A 19,668-nucleotide genomic window follows, 5' to 3' on the forward strand; every position below is an offset into this window, starting at 1 on the left:
AATTGAAGACACTTGTAAATGCTGAGGAATGAGTAAATTCTTTGACAAATTCACACTGTCATCTTCCTTACCATGTCAGCACACCCAGAAAAATTAAAATTATGCAGTCACCATCCAGAGAGGCTATATTATGTACTAAGTATTCTACTACTGAAATTCTTCACGATATTTTCTCACATTATGAGAGATTTCACCTTGGGAGGCAATCCACCAGAGACTCATCCGTGAGTGGCTGTATTTCTTTAAGAGCTCTGGACACAGGTCTATCTAGAGAGAAATGTGTCTCTCTGGTGGATGCAGTATATAATTTTGTGGAAGAATACGCTTTCTTCTGACCTGAGAACTACTAGTCACCATGCTTTTTTCATCCATCTTTTCCTCAGGAAGGCAGAAAAGGTTCTTAGTAAAAAGATCTAGAAAGGAAGGCATTAGCACCCAGAACACCTGAATTCTCACATTCAACCTCTTTAGTTTGGAATTCCCAAATACCACTTCACACAGAATTCTAGTCAAGATGGCAGAATGGATAAATGCTGTGCTCGCCTCCTCCTAACTACACATTAAAATAGCAAATAATCCCAAAGAGGTAAAAAAAAAATCATAATATATAGAAAATTAAAACTATGAGTGATATAATGGTTAATGTGAAGTTCAAACACCACGGTTTCCTCTTGGATGGAAGCATGTGATGCAATAAGGGGGACATGCTCATGGGTAAGGTCATCTTCCATTTCTTGGTCTGGAACGTGGGTTCCTGGGGGCTTGCGATTCTGTTATCATCAGTACATATGCACTTTCAGACTATTTTCTATATGTATGCTGTAATTACAACTTTTAAATATGGGAAAACTCAGAACAGCAGCATGAAAATAAGGTAGCAGAAATAAAAACACTGCATTTGTAATCAGAACATTTGTAATAGAATCATTTAACATGTAGCTGATGTATAATGTAAAGGTGAATCTTATACATGTTCAATAAAAATCATATCTAACTTTTTTTAAAAAATCTGTAGCTGATGTTTCAGATTGGACTTTTAAATCCTGTAAAATGTTCACAATCAAATTAATGAAAATGGTAAAGGTTGGAAATGAGAGTAGTAAAATATTAAAAAGAAAAAGAAAGAAAAACCCTTGAAGGATGTGTGGTAGGCAGCATAGTGGTCTCCAAAAGATATCCATGTCCTGATTTCTGGCAACTGTAAATACGTGTATTAGATAACCCCGTCTTTAGTTTTCTGTATTCTGATGCTTTGACAAATTGGTGGCCTTGCTAACTCTGGAGGGACTGCCTCTCCCAGGGTTAAGCAATCCTAGAGATAGCTGAAGTCACCCCAGAGTAGCCCTTTAACATGGAAACCAGCCAATTTAGAGCCTAGAACCCCATCCCCCTCCTTTTGGGTGCTTCCTGGAGATTAAGACACATGGAAAGACAATTTCATTTTCATGTCATTTATTTCAATTTCTCTTCCAGGAAGAATTCTCTTGTGCATAGTAAGAACAGTACCTAAAAGCTTCCCAAAATTTCTCACATTCACAGCTTATCCCTCCAGGGAGGACTTTACAAGTCTCTTAAGGGATATGTATTTACCAAAAAACATTCCCATGCTTTTATATTCATATAGTTTCTTTCCAGGGTGTGTTTTAATGTGTAGTGTAAGATTTATAAAATGGATACACCAGTTCCCATGTAGCCTACAGTCACAGTTTCTCTCCAGTTTGAATCATTCCACTAAAGGTTGAAAGCCAAAAACTACATTCACACAAACACAGGCATTCCTGTATCTTAACATTTGTTACATTTTCTGCCTCTGTGAGATTACCAAAAAATATTAACATGAGGCAGGAAGACATGTTTCCCACATATATTACCTTCAAGAGGCTTCCCTCCATTCCACATTATGACTTATTTGTTAACACTGAACAATTTTTCTTACATTAATGAGACTTCTTGCACATTGAAGCTTTCAAGAATTTCTGAAAGCTTTCTCCACTGAATTTTTAAACGTTGAGTTCTTAAAAGGTATGAGAAGCACATGTGGGTCTCCTTGTACCTTTTACATTTACAAGGTTTATGCCCATCTGAAGTCTCACGTGGACCTTACGTCCTCAACACTAGGTAAAGGTTTTATACCACATTCATTACACACAGATTTCTCTGACGTGAGTTGTCCGTGCTATTAGAGCATGTGAAACAGTTTAAGGCTTTATGTTAGCCTTACCTTCACACGGCTTTATAGTAATTTTAGATATGTAAAATTAATGTTAGAACAAAAATTAACCAAAAAGGATTTCCCACATGCCTTATATCCAGAAGGTTTTTCTCGCAAGTGTGAGTTCTTACATATTCTGTAAGGTATGAACAATTACTGCTCTCCCATATACCTTATATGAATGGAAATGCTTCCCTGAGTAAGTCCTCCCATATCATGTAAGGATGAAAACTGACTAAAGCTTTTTAATATTCTTTACTTTCATAAAGTCTTTGTTTTTTCCAATGAAAGGGAAACTTTATAGAGGCCCCAGGGCCAGGGTTCAGGCAGGACGCTGCCCTGCGGGCTGAGAAGGTGATGGAGGGGCCTTACTTGACCTTCTTCCTGGGGTGCAGGTTGTTGATTTGGCCGCACTTCTTCTTGAGGCAGCTGACAACACAGGGGTGCACATGGGTGTGACACATGGGGCAGATCATCTTGTCGCAGTTGTACTTCTGAGTGAGCTGGCAGAGGGAGGGGTCCATGATGCCACCCTGCAGAGGAAGCACCAAACGCAGGGTGGACTCTCCCTGGACACTGTGTTTTGAGGGAGTGTGGCCATCCCCTCACCTGTCTGCCCGGAAAAAGTCAGACGCAGCTGGTCAGGCAGGATGCCCTCCCTGTCTTGGATTTTAGCTTTGACATTCTCAGTGGTGTCACTGGGCTTGACCTCGAAGGGGATGGCCTTGCCAATCAGAGTCTTCACAAAGCTCTGTTTCTCTGAGTCTGCTGGGGAGGCTGCTCAGCCGCCTCACTGAAGGAAAGAGCTGCTTTCATAAGGTCTTTGTCCAGATGAGTTATAGATGTGAATAAATGCTAAGGTCTGAGGGACATTTCAGGTTTTTTCACATGCCTTAGTTCTTTGGTGTTTAGTGAGTGCTGAAGATTGAGTGAAGGTCTTCCCACATTCCTTACATGCGTATGGTTTCTCTCCAGTGTGAGTTCGCATGTGAATATTAAGGCATGTGGCATATCTAAAGGCTTTCCCGCATTCTTTACATCCGTAAGGCTTTTCTCCAGTGTGTGTTCGCATGTGCATATTAAGATTTGTGGAACGAGCAAATGCTTTCCCACATTCTTTACATTTGTAGGCCTTCTCTCCAGTGTGAGTTCTGACATGGGTGGTAAGGCCGGATGACTGAGTGAAGGCTTTCCCACATTGCTTGCATCCGTATGGCTTCTCTCCAGTGTGTGTCCTCACGTGCTGGTTAAGCATTGAAGAATTGTTAAAGGCTTTCCCACACTGCTTACACACGTAGGGTTTTTCTCCAGTGTGTGTCCGCATGTGTAAGACGAGTCCAGAGGAACGGGTAAAACTTTTCCCACAGTCCTTACATAGATATGGCTTCTCCCCACTGTGAATTCTTCCATGCTTTGTAAGGTATGAGGAATGAATAAAGGCTTTTCCACATTCCTTACACTCATACAGCTTTTCTCCACTGTGAATCCGTATGTGTAAAATGAGTCCTGTGGATCGAGTAAAGGCTTTCCCACATTCCATGCACACATAGGACCTTTTTCCACTGTGCATTTTTATATGATCTGTAAGGTATGAGGAATGGGTGAAGGTTTTCCCACATTCTTTACATTCATATGTTTTTTCTCCAGTGTGGTGTCTCATATGTGCATTAAACAATGATGTTCTCTGACAATCTCTGCAGTCACACAATTTCCCTCGTGTCTGAGTTTTTTTGTGCCCAGTAAGATGTGAAAGCTGACCGGAGGCTTTTTCATGTTGAACACACTCAGAAGTTTTCTCCCCAATGTGGATTTCCTTGAAGGTCTGAATGAAGTTCTTTTTGAAGACTTTTCCACTCTGCCTACCGTTAGAAGTTTTGTGTCTAAGGTGAGTCACAGGGAACAGGTGTTCGCTGAATACTTTTCCACAAAGGCTAGAACCACACTGGTTCACTGCAGCCCCACTTCTCTCCTGTTAACATATAAATGATCATTAAAGACATGTCCACATTCATTATAATAACAGGAAGTCCCCCCATCTCAACTTTTATGCACTGGAAACATTATCGTAATTAATTTTTTCCCTATTTCCATTAAGTATACAGAATTTCTGCCCTGTTTTTCAGTTATTTTAAGTTGAGGCCAGGACCCTGTGGTATATTCTCTACTTTCACAGAGCACCTTAGAGAGTTTTTCTGATAATTACTTAAACTGTGTTTCAAACGCTGGACAACAGAGTTACATATATATGGGTGTTTATTTGTGAGATCTCTGTGGATAAACAGATTTGAGGTAAGTTCAGAATGATTCTCAAATTCTGATATTCAGAGGTTCTTTTCACAGACTCTGCTTTCTCTGCATAAAAAGCATTTATCTCATCTAATCCTCAAGGATTTTGTACTTTTGGTCCTGGTGTGGAAGACAAAAATTACTTCTCGGAGATCTTACCAGTTCTATTCCATTTGATGTTTTGTCCACAGAAATATCTTGAAGAGACATGGAAACTTTGGTTTTGAGTTGTAAATCCAATGCTAAAAGAAAGTAGAAAAGCTCAAGGATGGAGAAAAATTGTGGGATCAAGTTGTTTAACAACATATGGCAGCGAAAATGACATCACAAAGAACGGTACACGGGGAACCCCAGGGCTCCTTCCCACCAGAAGACAAGTTTACAAAGACAATCAGAACCAACGCTTGCAGAATTCGGAATCTAGTCCAAAAGTACAACAGTCAAGGACACTTAGGAAAGAAGGAAGCAGCTGTATTTCACCAAGAGAGAGCTTTGGCAGGGGAACTGCCCGCCTGCCATCCACACTCTCCAGGTAAGCAGTAGCCACACAGATGGCAGGACGCACTCCGTCAGCAAGTTGCTGGCGCCCAAAGGAGCAACTCGGGCCTTGTTCTCCAAGAACTGCCACTGTGTGTTTTGATCTCTTGGGCAGCGTCCTTGTTAGGAAGTGCTAGGAGTGTGGCAATGATAAGGGTACGCCGTCTACCTCGGAGATCAGGGCAAGGGCTTCCCTTTACTTCCACTAACTCACAGAGTTCCCAGGAATGAGGACGCATTCCAGGCAGCTCCTGCTCAAAGTGTACACAGGTACTGGTGAAGTGTTGGCCACAAGAGCATAAGGAAATGGTAAAGAGTTGGGACAAGCCTCAGAAGAAACAAGTTGGGGATGTTATATGTGGGTGAATGAGGGCTTTCAAAAACTTGATCGTTTCCAAGGGAATCAAGAAGTCCGCAAGCATGCCCAAGGCTGGGTGCTTGTTCCAAAAATCCAGAGAGGACCAAATGCTTCCACCTCCAAATGACCTTAAGGTTCCACTCAAGCAGGAAAGGAAGGCTAAGGAAGAGTTCCAAGGGGCCTGGCTAAGCACCGAAGAAGTGGCCCAGCCCACAGCCAATCAACAAAAATTTAAAGAGAATTTTTAGTTTTTTTGACTCAAGGCATTTAAGGAATTTCTGTCGTTCTAAGGTGATGACTAAGCTAACAGAACACATATTTCAGGGACCTCGCTAAAAAAAAAATGTTGAAAATACAAAATATAATGGATAAAAGTCACTAAATTGCTGGTGGGAGTGTAACATGATACAGCCTCTCTGTAAAATAGTTCGGTGATCCTCAACAAGTTATACATAAAATGACCATATGACCCAGTAATTCCATTCCTGGTTATGCACCCAAAAGAGTGGAAAACACATATTCAAATATTTGTACACAAATGTTCCTAGCACAATTGCCAAAGGTGGGGGCTGGGGTGGGGGGAGTCCATCAAAGGTTAACTGGACAAACAAAATGTGATGTAGTCACAAAACTGAGCATTATTCAGCCATAAAAAGGAATGAAGTGTGGAAACATACCACAATGTGGATGAACCTTGAAAACATTGTGCTAAGTGTAAGAAGCCAGACACAAAAGTTCACATGTTGTACAATTCCATTTACAAGATACAGAGAGAATAGGTAAATCCATAGAGAGAGAAGGCAGATGAGTGCTCACCGGGGCTGGTGGGAGGGGCAAATGGGGATGACTGTTTAATGAGTAGATGGCTTCATTTTGAGGTGATTAAAATATCTTAAAACTAAAAAGAGCTCACGGCGGCCTAGCACTGTGAATGAACTCAATATCAATGAATTATACTCACTAGAATGGTTAATGTGTGCATGTTGTACCTTGAAATAAAGCATACGGCACATGTGTATTTCTAAATATGAATGAAACATAATAAAAATGGTGAAACAAAAAGAAAGACAGACCACAAAGAGTTGGCTGTGTTAGGAGTTTGGCAATGATAAGGATATGCTGTCAAAACTGTAGGCAATTTACAAAGCTTAAGGCAAAACTCAGGCTTTCAGTAAACAAAAAAAGATGACAGAATCAGGACGGCAAGGTAGGAAGGTACTGGGGAAAAGAGCTACCTGAGAGAAAAGAAATTTTCAAGTAAGCAAACAGATCTTTCTGAGAGAACCAAAAAGATTGAGATCAATGGAAATTAGGGGTAAATGGAAGTTGCAGGTTCCTGAGAAAACTCAAAAACCAAATGGCCTCAGCTTTCCTAGAAAAAGAGCACAGCTTTAAAAGCTTGCAAAGTGGCATTTGCAAAGGTACTGGACCTTTCCCATGCTAGCACTGCTCTTTACAAAACTGTCTGCTTGTGAACTCACCCTGAAGAACTCTAGTTCCTGTCCTCAGTTCTTCCCCTCCTTCCAATCCAGAGTTGACACTGGGTTTGCATGGTTCATACCCTGCTTAAGGGAAAAATACATAGAGGCTCTTGCAAGACATGAAAAACATGTCCTTGGATTAAGAACCAACCCCTTAGCCTTCAGGGTTTCTCAAGACAGCAAGGTCTCACTTTACAAACAGCAAAATAATCAGGGAAAGTTTTGAATAAATCCAATAAAACTATTTTAAAAGGAACAGAAATCCAAGCACATTCTCTCTCTCTACCCTCAAATGCCTGTACATCCCTAAGACCTGAACACCATGTCCAACCTCATACATGTTTAAAGTCTTAAGGTTCTTAGCCCCTAAAGGAAATAAAGTCATTTATTTATATAGACCTTCATTTTCATGGAGAATCCTCTAGACAGTAAAAGCCCATGAAGCCAGAGACTACGTCTGTCTTGATCATCACCCATTTGACAGCAAAAGTACTTAAGAAATTTTCATTTCATAAAGGACTCAGTAAAGGAACAATGCCAGCCGTACCTAGAGCAACGATATTCTTATAGTTCTCCAACATCACGTCTCTGTAGAGATCTCTCTGCATTTGGTCCAATAAAGTCCACTCCTCATGGGTGAAGTCCACAGCCACATCCTCAAAGGTCACTAAGTGCTAAACCATCAAACACATGCTGGCTTTAGCTGAGTACCATCTTTGTTGATGTTCTCAGAAAGATTCATGCGGGACTAAGGAAAGTAGACCAGAAGCCTATAGTATTCCCAGGCCCAGGCCTCTTCTCTCTAGCTTTAGATACTGCCTGGTGATTACATCCAGTCACATGGATTTATCAGTATCACTTGCATGGCCTGAACTTATCTTACCACAACCTTACCATGGGCTCTTTGTGCTTTATTCCTTCTCTACTCATAGGCTGCTGTTAGCACTTTGTAAAGTCTAATAACAAAAGAATTGCCACAGTGACACAAATTTCAAAAGATTAGGTATCTTCATTTCCTTCCTAAAGGTTCTGTCATAATACTGGTTAAAACAATAAGCATGACTGAAAATCGGAAAGAATCACTAAATTTTTTGAGATTAAAGAATCATTTCCAGTGTGTATGGCCTGAGATAGCAGGGGTCCTGGAGAAATTTACCAAGAGCCATTCTTTAAGCAAGGTCATGACTGCTTTAAGCAGCTTTTGGTCAGGGCTACATGATAGAAACAAGCATGACATTTTGAAGAAAGGTCAACTTTCTACTCACCTGAGAAGAATCCATCAGTAACCCAGCTACCATCCTTGCCTCAATATTCTCTCATAGAGACGGGAAGAATCCCAAGAAAGATGACCTCAGAGAGAAGAATGACACGGACTTTGAGTCCAGTCCAATTCCAACAATCACATACCTCTAGGCTGTTCCATGTCATGCACATAACACACCACATACTACTTCTATAATATGACAAAGCGCCTTGAGTTACCTGGAGCAAGAAAATGGTTTTCAGTATCTTGCTACCCATGAAGAACTGGTTAAAAATTCTATATTAGAGTACACACATTAAAGTACCGAGGGGCAGAGCTGTTTGACCGACATGGTAAGATTCATAAACATTTTTCCCCCAAAAAGCTCACACTCACCTTCTTGCATCCCAAATTCCAGGAACCTGACTTATAATACACACTCTGGCCATTTCCATCCTGCTTACATGGTCCACTGCATGATCGCTCAGCCCCTGAGCAGTGGATGTGCCGTTTGTGAGGAAACTCTATAAGGAGACAGTTTGAGAGCATCAGAAAGGACTCACCGCTCACAAGTCAGATCAATGGCTGGCACACTGGGAATGTGACTGTGAGGTTTCCCAGAACATTCCACCTCTTGAGCAGCAGAAGCTTTTGAATTTAAGGTTGACATCAATTTCTCTTCACATACTACAATGTCTGGATAACTGGTTTGTAATGTCAATCATCAAGCAACAGACATTTTTCAAATGTCATACATCCCTTTTTAGCCATCTCTCTGTAGATGAAACATGTGACAGTCATTAAAAACTAATACTGCCCTGGACGGGTAGCTTAGTTGATTAGAGCGTCCTCTCAATATGGCAAGGTTGCAGGTTTGATCCCTGGTCAGGGCACATACAAGAATCAACCAATGAATACATAAATAAGTGGAACAACAAACTGATGTTTCTCTCTCTCCTCCTCCTCTCTAAAACTCAATATATAAAAAAATTAAAAACTAATACTTTACTATGCAAGCATTAATAACAACTGCCATTTACTGAATGCCTGTTAAGTAGTTCTACATATATAAATTCTATTAGTTGCCTGAACAACCCTCCAATTTGGGCATTAATACTGCCATTTAATAAATGAGAAAGCTGAGGTTCACATATAAGTAATTGACCCAAAATCACCAGTTAGGAAATGTGAGCCAGGAGTAGACACATGTCAGTGTGTTGAGCACTGGGTCTCCTGTGGTTGTAATTCCTGATGTGACCAGAATTCACTCCAGACCTTCTGCAAGGCATCATGAAGAGAAGTACAAAAGGCTTTACAAAATCAAAAGTCTCCCTGAGTACCCACCGCTGGAGATTTGATTGGACTTGGAACCTCTGCCTCTCTCAGCCTCTTATTTCTTCACTCATTCAGCAAATACTTAGTAAGGGCCTTCCTTATGCCAGGCTGGGCACTAGGCACAGAGGAGGAAACAAGAGCCTCACAGTTCAACTTAGCAATGCAGGTAATGAACAAATAATTGATTGCAGTTGGTGATAAGCAGTATAGTTGAAGAAAGAATCAATCCCATTAAAGTACAAGGAGTACCACACATTCAAAAACATAATCTTGATACAGAGACAAGACTAGTTAGGGGTGAGATAAACACAGAATTTCAGAATACTGGTAATTGATATCTCACTTACAAAATTAGTGTTCCAACTTTGACTGAAAGACAGCCAAACTTGAATATCAGGATTTTAGAAAAAACTCAAAATGCATTTCTAATGTTAGCCACTCCAACATGGTCTGAATCACGGCACTGTTTTTCTTTTATGTTGAAATTAAAGTCTTCTACATTATCTCACAGTTAACTACAAAAACTATTATATATTTGTCATCCTTTCACATTACTGATCAGATCTTTTTCCCATTAAGTATTGATTTTATTTTTGCTCATTCTTTCAGTACATTTTATTCTACTTGTGTATTTCTCACTCAGCCTTATAAGGTAGTACGTTTAGTTCCATTTTTTGTAATTCTTTTACCAAATTACAGCATACATACAATTAAGGGAGGCAATCATGAATAAAAATCTCAGTAAACTCTCAAGAAATGATCAGGCCCAGGTAAGCAGCATTCAGGTCAAGAAATAGAACATATCCATATCCAGCATCTCAGACATACTCCTTGTCTTTTTTCCAAATCACTAACTCTCTGCCTCCCAATCACAACCACTATCCTGACACTTAACACACTAGGCTATTCTGCCTGTTTTTGAATGTTAAAGAAACAGCATCAAACAGCATGCATTTTTTGTGTCTGGTTTCTTTCATTCAACATATTTGTGAGGTTCATCCATGTCATTTCATCTATCATATCTGTGGTTTGGTCCTTCTCTTTGCTGAAGTTTATACCACACCAAATGTATGCCACAATTCATCCATTCCCTTGATTCACTTTCTTTTTTTAAAATTTTTATTTCCTGATTTTAAAGAGAGAGCGAGCAAGAGACTGATTTGTTGCTCCACCCGCTCACGCGTTCACTGGTTGGTTTCTCTATGTGCCCTGAGCGGGATTGCACTGCAACTTTGGCGCATCTGGACGAAGCTCCTACCAACTGAGCACTCGCCAGGACTTCTTGGTACACTCTTGAGTTATTTCCACTTTAGGGTATTCCAAATCATGATGCTATAAATAGGCTTTATGTTTAACTGGTGCACATGTGCATGCCTTGTTTGTTACCAACAGATTATATTTAGTTGATACTCTTTAAATGTGTTTCCACTAACAGGGTATGCATATGTCCCTCTTTCAAGTGTTACTTTTAGCCATTCGGTGTGTAGTATTTATCACACTGTGGGGTTGTTTTTAAAGATTTTATTTATTTATTTATTTTTAGAGAAAGGGGAAGGGAGAGAGAAAGAGAAGAAGAGAAACACCCACTGGTTGCTTCTCGCAGACCCCCAACTAGGGACCTAGCCCGCAACCCAGGCATATTCCGTGACTGGCAATTAACCGACCTTTCTGTTTGACGCCCAATCCACCGAGCCACACCAACACCAGTCAAGGCCACACTGTGATTTTAATTTGTGTTTCCCTGGTTGTTTATGATATCAAGTATCTGTTCACATATTTGTTGTCCAAGTACATATTATCTTCATGGAAGAGCCTATCTAAACCACTTGCTCATTTTTCTTTTGCGTTTTCATTTTGGGTATTAATTTTGTAGGAGTTATTACATAACTCTTGTTAGAGATGAGGCAATTCACCAGTTATCAAAGGTCAAATATCATTGCTGCAACTTATTTCAACTCCTTACTCTTAAAGAATTTATAAACACACATGGAGAGAGACAAGAGAGATATGCAAAATATTATCAGTGGACGACCAGGTAACACCTAAGTAATTCATCAAACTTCAATAATGGATGCCCACAGTCCAGGCATTGCTGGCCAGTGCTCACCGGAACGCACTGCAATCGCCAGGTCGGTCAGGAGAAGGGGACGCTGGGGCCATTTCCCAGGACAGCGTAAATGCCTTTCCCTCTGGAGAAAACGCACAAAGGTTGATTTGGCAGCTTTTGAAGAGAGACGCACGGCGGGTGGAGAAAAATCCCTGCCTCCACGCAAGACTCTGACCCACGGCCCCGACCCGCGCGGGTGGAGCGGGCATAGATCTCAGAGGAATCGTGACGGCCACGGGAATCCTCGGGCCCGGGGTACTTGGTGGGGAGGAGGCTCCGCGACTCCGGGGCAGCGGAAATGGCTGAGTCCAAGCACAGAGGCCCTGAAGCCGACAGACAAGAAAACCTGTCTCAGATACCCGGAGAAGCGCGAAGTGAGACGTCAGCCCGCCAGCACTTCCGCTTCCGGGTTCGCAGAGCGATTAGCGTAAGGGGCGGTCCCTGAGGAGCTCCGGGATCGGAAGACGTAAGGTCGGGATAGAAACCTACAGTACTTGGATGGTGTCGGGTTTTTTTAGATGCGAGGGGCAATGGTAGGCCCTCAGTCAAGAGCAGGCTCGCCACATCGACCGGTCCCTCCATACTGACCAGTTCTAGAAGGCAGTGTCCGGCGAAGACAGAGCGGAGCGCAGAGGACCGTTTAGAAGCGGACAGACGCGGAGTAATTTGTTTACGTCGTGGCCTGTTCCCAGGAGGGCGTGGTTCTGAGCAGAGTCAGATCTAAGAGCGCTGAAAGCTCATTAAATGCTCATCTATAGGCCTTTCCCCTTGTTTCTTCAACAGTATGCCAGGATGTGTGCATATTTACAAAGATAAACCTGCCAGTCCATAAAATGGTCTATCCCTTTAATTCAGTCAGTTCTTCGTTTAGTTTTGAGATACTTCTCAGAGCATACAATTAACCCATTTGAAATGTATCATTTAGTGCCTTCTAGTATATTCACAGAGTTGTGCATCCATCCCCGGAATCAATTTTGGTACATTTTCATTATCACAAAAAGAAACCCAGCATCCTCTTGTCTATAATCCTCTACCTCACTCCTCAGCCCAAAACAACTACTAATCTACCTTTTGTCTCTATGGATTTGTTTAGTCCTCAAGTTTCATATAAGTGGAATCTTAAAACATACGATCTTTGTATCTGGCTTCTTTCATTTACTTATCTTTTAAAGGTTCGTTAGTGTTACAGCATGTATTGGCACTTAATCCCTTTTTGTTATTTATTTATTTTTATTTTTGGTTTTAGAGGGAGGGGAAGAGAGGGAGGAGAGGGAGAGAAACATCGATCAACACTCCCCAACCAGGATGGACCCTGCATCCCAGGCATGTGCCCAGTCAGGAATCAAACGAGCAACTTTTTGGTTTGCAAGATGACGCCCAACCAACTGAGCCATACTGCCCTGGCTACTTCATCTCTTTTTATAACTGAATAATATTACATTGTATGGGTGTATCAACATTTATCCATTAATCGGTTGATGGGCATTGGGTTGTTTCCACTTTGGGAGCTGTTATAAATAGTATGGGCTGCTTTTTAAGCAATACAAATGAGAGAATAAAAAATAAATTCAGAGCTCAAAAAAAAAAAAAAACCTCTCAAAACCCTTGAAATACAATATTAATGCAAACCAAGATATAAAAAGTTATGTAAGATGTTACACTACAAAAAAAGCATCAAACGCAGATGGGTTGATTTTGGTTCAGGGGTTTGAGGGGAAGTTTTTGTTTGGTAACAGTTTTCTTGGGATATAATTCACATGCCATACAGTGCACCCATTTAAAATGTACCTTCGGTGCTTATTATAGTCACAGAGTTGTGAAACCATCACCACAATTTTTAGAACAATTTCATTACCCTCAGCTCCTCATTTCAGTTCTAAACCACCGCTAATCTATTTGTCTCTATGGATTTGTCTTTTCTGACCATTTCATATAAATTAAAGGAAAAAATATTATGTGGCCTTCTGTGACTGGTTTCTTTCATGTAGCATAAATTTTTTGAGGTTCATCTATGTTGTAGTGTGAATTAGTATTTCATTACTTTTATTTGTTATAATATGCCTATCAGCTGATGGTCATTTGGGTCATTTCCACTTTTTGGCCATTGTGAATAATGCTATGAAATATTCATGTTTTGGCTATGTTTAAAACTTAGTGTGTAAAACTTTAAGTTTAGCAGTGGTAAACTACTATGAATAATTCTGCTGTGAACAATGGTGTGGAAAAAATGTCTATTTCAAGCAGCTGCCCCCTCACCCATCATGCAATGTGGGTTGTTGGTGGGGAACCTGGTACTAAACCATTTATAGACGCCTGGCTTCTTGGTCGGGTTTTAAAGGTAGCAGAGCTGCTCCCTCGTTGTGATCTGTTCAAAGTCAGACCTTGACACAAAGGGAAAACCTGTCTACTTGAATACCTGCTTTCAGTTCTTTTAGATATATATATATGCCCAGAAGTGTAATTGCTGAATTTTATGCTAATTCTCTGCTTGATTATTTGAAAAAAAAATCTTCCACAGTAGTCACATCTTTTCACATTCCCGCCAGCAATATACAAGAGTTCCAATTTCTTCACGTCCTCACCAGCATGTGTTATTTTCTATCTTTTGGATAATAGCCATCCTAACAGATGTGAAATGGCATCTCATTGTGGTTTTTATTTGCATTTCCCTAATGATTATTGATAGACATCTTTTCATGTGCTAATCAGCCATCTATATATCTTGTCTTTAGAATATCTACTGTATTTAAGTCCTTTGTCCATTTTTTGAATTGGATTATTGTTTTTTTGTTTTTGAGTTCTGAAAGTTCCTTAGAGATTCTGGATATTAATACTTTATCAGATATATGGTTGATTAATACCTTAACAGATATGATATTAATACCCTGTATGATATATAATATTGCTCCCATTTTGTGGGTTGTATTTTTTACTCTCTTGATATTGCCCTGTGATGCACAAAAGTTTGTAATTTTTATCAGGTTTAATTTATCACATTTTGTTGCCTGTGACTTTGATGTCACGGACAAGAAAACACTGTTAAATTCAATATTGTGAATGTTTTCCCCTATGTTTTCTTCTAAGAGTCTTACAGTTTTACCTCTTACATTTAGGTTTTTGATCCATTTTGAGTTTATTTTTGTATATGGTATGAGGGAGAGGTCCAATTTCATTCTTTCGCATGGGAAAATCCAGTTGTTTCAGCACCATCTTTTGAAGAGCTCATCTTCCCCATTGAATGGACTTGTCATTCTTGTCAAAAATCCATTCACCACAGGCTTTGGGTATATTCTGACCTCTCAACTCTTACATTGGTCTCTATGTGTATTTTCAGCCAGTATGTTTTAATAATCATACTTTTAATTCCTGCAAATTGGTACTTTAACAGCTACAAAATGTCCTAGTTAGTTCTCAAGTGAACCCTGGCTCACCCAAAAACATCTGGAGATTTTAGATAGCCCCAAACCATAATCTCTTAACAGTCCTTAATGTGCTTACGCTGCCTTGTGCATTCCTATGGAAACCAGAGAGTGGTGCTTGCCCACAGTTCTGCTCTTGTCCTCTGCCTTATGACCAACCCCAGTACATCCCCTAAGTGGTACTACATGGAGTGTCATGTTTTCCCCAGGGAACTGTGAATATAACAAAAGTGTGGAACTCATTTCTCTCTTGACCTGTATCTGGCTTCACCATACCTCACCCAAAGTAATGTAATTAAAATACCTGGGACAGTGAGCAGGATTGTTTGGGCCCAAATGAGAAAGGGATGCTATTGGACCGCTCTTGGTTTACTGACTGGATTCACTAGATGGCAGAGGAGGCTTGGAAGACACTATTGCCTCATGGAGCAATTGCACTTTGACCTCTGCTACTATGTACTGTTTGTTTGACTTTAGTATCAGGATAATGCTGGCCTCGTAATGTGACTCTAGAAATGTTCTTTTCTCTTGAGTATTTGAGGGCTTGAGAATGTCTGGTGTTCTTTGTGAAATGTTTGGTAGAATTCACCCGTGAAGGCATCTGGTCCTGAGCTTTGTTTTGCTGGGAGGTTTTTGATTACTGATTTAATCTGCTTATTATTGATCTGTTCAGAATTTCTATTTCTTCATGATTTAGTCTTGATAGGTTGTATATTTCTAAGAATTTAAACTTATCTTCTTGGTTTTCCAATTTTGGGGCATATAATTGTTCAAATTAATCTCTTCCGATGTCAGTAGTATCTCTGTGATGTCAGTAGTAATGTCTCCTCTTTCACTTAGAATTTTATTTCCTTGAATCCTGTCTCTCTTTCTTGGTAAGTCTAGCTAAAGGTCTGTCAATTTTGTTTATTTTTTCAAAAAACCAACTCTTAGTTTCCCTGATATTTCCTATTGTTTTCCTACTCTCTATTTCATTTATTTCTGCTCTGCTTTTTATCTCCTTCCTTCTTTCAGTTTAGTTTTTTTTTTCTCTAGCACCTTGACATGCAAACTTAGGTTGTTGTGAAAGAGCTTCCTCTTTTCTTAATGTAGGCATTTATTACTACAAACTCCCCTCTTATAACTGCTTTTGCTGCATCTCATAAGTTTTAGAATGTTGTATTTTCATTTTTGTTTGTTCCAAGACATTTTTTACATGCAGTAATGCAAAGGTTTCTTATTCCCAGTTCTTATACTTCTGATTGCAATATCAATTGTTATTTTTGAAGTATATTTGGCAATTCAAATAAGAAAATCCTAAAATGTGAATATCTGTCTCCACAATGCCACTTTTCTGTATGTATCTTATTAAAAAATACAATTAAGGTAGGTTTCATTACAAAAGCATTCACTATAGTATTGCAACAATAACAAAAGAGGCTGAAAAGTTTCCAACAACTGGGCATTGGTTAAAATCTCACTTACTAATGTGAACAAGTACAACTCAACTACTAAAATGTCATAAAAAATATTTAAATATATAAATAGCTGATTGAGTTTAAAAAGCACATTACAAAATATAATATGATCTTATTTTATTACAAAATATGTGCACTGGAAAATGATTAACAGTGGTTTTATGTAGTTGATGGAACTTGGGGTTATTTCTCCCTTTTTGCGTGTCTTTGTTTTCTACAATTGTTATGGGAGAAACTCCCAGAAACTCGGTTCTTCTTGCTGACTCTACAAAGAATTACAGATCAGCAAGCCTACTAGCGTGCAAGCAAAGTTTATTAGTGCTAAGTTCTAATGGGAAAGCAAAAGCAAGAGTGGCTAGAGTCTGGGTGACCAGAAGCCAGGTGGCCAAAAAAGGAAGCGAGTCCTTTGTTCTGAGGATTTATATAGTTGCTGGGACGGGGTGAGGGAGTTACATATTGATTGACGGGCAAAGGTGGTGCCTGGGCCCCCTCCCAGGGAAGACGTGACAACTCAAACGTTGCTATGTTATGGGGGTCTGTTAGCCCCAATCCTTATCTTGCTCCAGACTCTATGTGTTCATTTTGCACAGGTGACAGGGAGCAGGCAATTAACCAAAGTTGTTTCGTGGGCTTTTTCTCTGGACACTGTAGTCCCCCCTTTATTCTGCTTTATCCCCCTTTCCTGGCCTTGGGATGAACCTGCAAGTCTCAAGGTTTTCCTTCTCCCAGCAAGTGGAGGTGCTGCACACGGACCTTCACGGGCTCCCATTACACTAACATAGTTTACCTGTGTTGTTCAGGATGCCTGGCAGCCTTATCGGACGAGGCTCAGGATTACCAATTTTGTTTCTTCTCTTATTTTTAACATATCCAACCGATTATATTATGTAATAGAAAAATTTTTTTTTTGTTTTTTATGTACTTCTCCTTCACATATGGATTTTATTTATTTATTTTAAGATTGTTTCAGTTGATTCTTAGGCATACAATCTTACTTTTATCTCTATCCATTCTTCTGAAATAGGTTTCTCTTGTTTCTGCAAAATGTCTTAAGGCTCTGCTATGCTCTGCTCAGAACTTTTTAAATGGCATTAAACTTTAATAGTGATGTTAAAACTGAGTATTTAAAGAAAGTATTATTGTTACCTGTCTCTTAAAAAAATAATAAACCATTACATGTAAACATAAACAACATTTTATTTTTAAAATAAGAATATTTTCAGAACAAAAAATTTAGAAAGTGGCATTATTTTACATTTTTGCACATCTCTTTAGTATCTGCTTAATAGATAACAGCTGGATTCTTATATATCTGCTTCTAGAATCAATATATTGTGAATTTTTTCCCCACTGTGCAGAAGAATTTTATATTTTAAATTTATTGGTGTAACATTGATTAATATTATTACATAAGGTTTCACGTATATGATTCTGCAATACATCATTTGTATATCTCCTTGTATGCTCACCGCCCGAAGTCTGGTGTCCTTCCATCGCCGTGTATTTGTCCCCCTTTCTCCCCTTTAACCCTCTTCATCCTCCCCCGACTCTCCTTCCATTCTGGTAACTACCATACTGTTGTCTGTGTCAATGAGTTTGTTTGGGGTTTTTGTATGTTCATTTGTTGATTTCTGTCTTATCTCACACATATGAGTGAAATTATATGGTTCTTGTCCTTTTTCATATGACTTACTTCACTTAACATCTATCAATGTTGACACAAATCATAATATTTCATCCTTTTTATGGCTGAGAGGTACCGCATATTCTATAAAGTACTCATACAATCCAACAACAAAAAACAAGCAATCTAATTTAAAAACAGACAGAGGACCCAAGCAGCTACTTCTCCCAAGAAGACATGCAAATGGCGAACAGATACATGGAAAGATGTTCAACTTCACTGTCTATAAGGCAACTGCATATCAAAACCACAATGAGATTCCATTTCACAACTGTTAGAATGACTATTGCCAGTCAACTCAAGAAATAACAAGTATTGGAGAGGATGTGGTAAAAAAGAAACCTTGTACACTGCTGGTGGGACTGTAAACTGCTGCAGCCACTGTGGAAAACAGTATGGGAGTTCCCCCAAACAATTAAGAATAGAGCTACTATATGATCCAGCAACCCCTCTGCCTGAAATTTGAAAACATTTATTTGTAAAGATAAATGTATCCTTGTGTTCACTTCAGCATTATTCACAACAGCCAAAGGATGTGATGTGCTGTTTTGATTGAAGTATGTGAATAAATTCAGCTTCACACAGATACACAGATTGGAAAGGGCTGTATTTTTACAACCTCTTCAGGTACTTGTGGACACTCTCTTTGATACCGCAGCAAAATCAAGAAGTGATTTAAGAAGGTCATTTCTTAAAGATTAGTTTCAACATGGAATCTGAAACCATATCAGTAAACTTATACTCTGTCAGAAATAAAAAACAATTTCAAGTTGATTGAGAATTTAAATGTGGATATGAACTTCAAAAATGAACAAGACAACAAATCCAGGCATACTTATAATCAGAAGCTTTGGAAGGACTTCTTCAGCAAGACACAAAAATTCACTAATAAACTTGACTAAACTAAAATTAAGAATCTGTCCATCAAGACACCATAGATAGGGGGAGACATTTACAACCAAAAAAAGAAACTGTACCAAAGATATCATATTCCTAAATACTATGGGGAAGGAGCGGTGAAAGCATATATAGATATTTCCCAGGGGGAAACTCAAGATGACCAATAAATATAAAAAGATGCCCGTTCACGTTAGTAATTAAAAAAATACACATAAAACAAAAAAAAAAATTTTTTTAACTACTCTAAAACATAAAATATGAAAATATAAAATACAAAACAAATTTGAACATACAGATTTTATACTCGGAGTGTTCATTTTAGAGTAACACATACCTGTGTGCAATGGGAGATGTGTGAGCGTGTGTATGGCAGCATTATTTATAATGAGAAAAAGCTGCAAACGACCCAGAGGTCCATTCACTAGAGAATGGATAAGTAAGTTATGATGTAGTTTTACAAAAGATCCCTATGCAGCAATTAAATAAACTACAGCTACATGCGACACATAAATAAATCTTTAAAATACATGAATGAAAGTATGGTGTGTAGGAATATATTAACATGCTATTGTTACTGTCAATATTCAGCTAGAAAAAGGGAGCAAAGGAAACTAAATACTGAGTTTAATAAACTGGGAAGTATAAACCT

The 19,668-nt window shown here is 39.2% G+C and overlaps 1 protein-coding gene and 1 pseudogene across 2 annotated transcripts; both read right to left on the reverse strand.

Annotated features, from left to right (window-relative positions):
* Positions 1 to 1,523: 1,523 nt before the first annotated feature.
* Positions 1,524 to 2,984, reverse strand: LOC129061479 (ubiquitin-60S ribosomal protein L40-like; annotated as a pseudogene).
* ZNF846 (zinc finger protein 846) lies at positions 2,748 to 11,929 on the reverse strand. Of its 2 annotated transcripts, XM_054562046.1 has the most exons (6): positions 11,560 to 11,929; positions 8,140 to 8,641; positions 7,422 to 7,548; positions 6,875 to 6,958; positions 4,658 to 4,740; positions 2,977 to 4,181 (listed from the first exon to the last, which is right to left on the reverse strand). In XM_054562046.1, the coding sequence occupies exons 2-6, from the start codon at positions 8,170 to 8,172 to the stop codon at positions 3,087 to 3,089; spliced, it is 1,422 nt and encodes a 473-aa protein (XP_054418021.1). In that variant the 5' UTR covers positions 8,173 to 8,641; positions 11,560 to 11,929; the 3' UTR covers positions 2,977 to 3,086. The 2 variants fall into 2 exon arrangements, with proteins under 2 accessions (XP_054418020.1, XP_054418021.1); XM_054562045.1 differs by lacking the exons at positions 6,875 to 6,958; positions 7,422 to 7,548 and having other exon boundaries at positions 2,748 to 4,181; positions 8,140 to 8,224; positions 8,514 to 8,641.
* Positions 11,930 to 19,668: the final 7,739 nt, after the last annotated feature.

This window comes from Pteronotus mesoamericanus, unplaced genomic scaffold (assembly GCF_021234165.1).
Source record: "Pteronotus mesoamericanus isolate MK-2021 breed Mesoamerican mustached bat unplaced genomic scaffold, CSHL_Meso_final scaffold_636, whole genome shotgun sequence".
In the NCBI taxonomy this organism is placed as follows: domain Eukaryota; kingdom Metazoa; phylum Chordata; class Mammalia; order Chiroptera; family Mormoopidae; genus Pteronotus; species Pteronotus mesoamericanus.

What these genes read in the sequence shown, in the direction of transcription:
- ZNF846 (XM_054562046.1), bottom strand. Translation starts at nt 8,172, where the DNA reads ATGGTAGCTGGGTTACTGATGGATTCTTCTCAG. An exon ending in AGGAACTAGAGTTCTTCAGG is followed by an intron (nt 4,741 to 6,874) that starts GTGAGTTCACAA and finishes ACTTTCTTTTAG; the next exon opens with CATTGGATTTACAACTCAAA. An exon ending in CATCAAATGGAATAGAACTG is followed by an intron (nt 4,182 to 4,657) that starts GTAAGATCTCCG and finishes ATATGTTAACAG; the next exon opens with GAGAGAAGTGGGGCTGCAGT.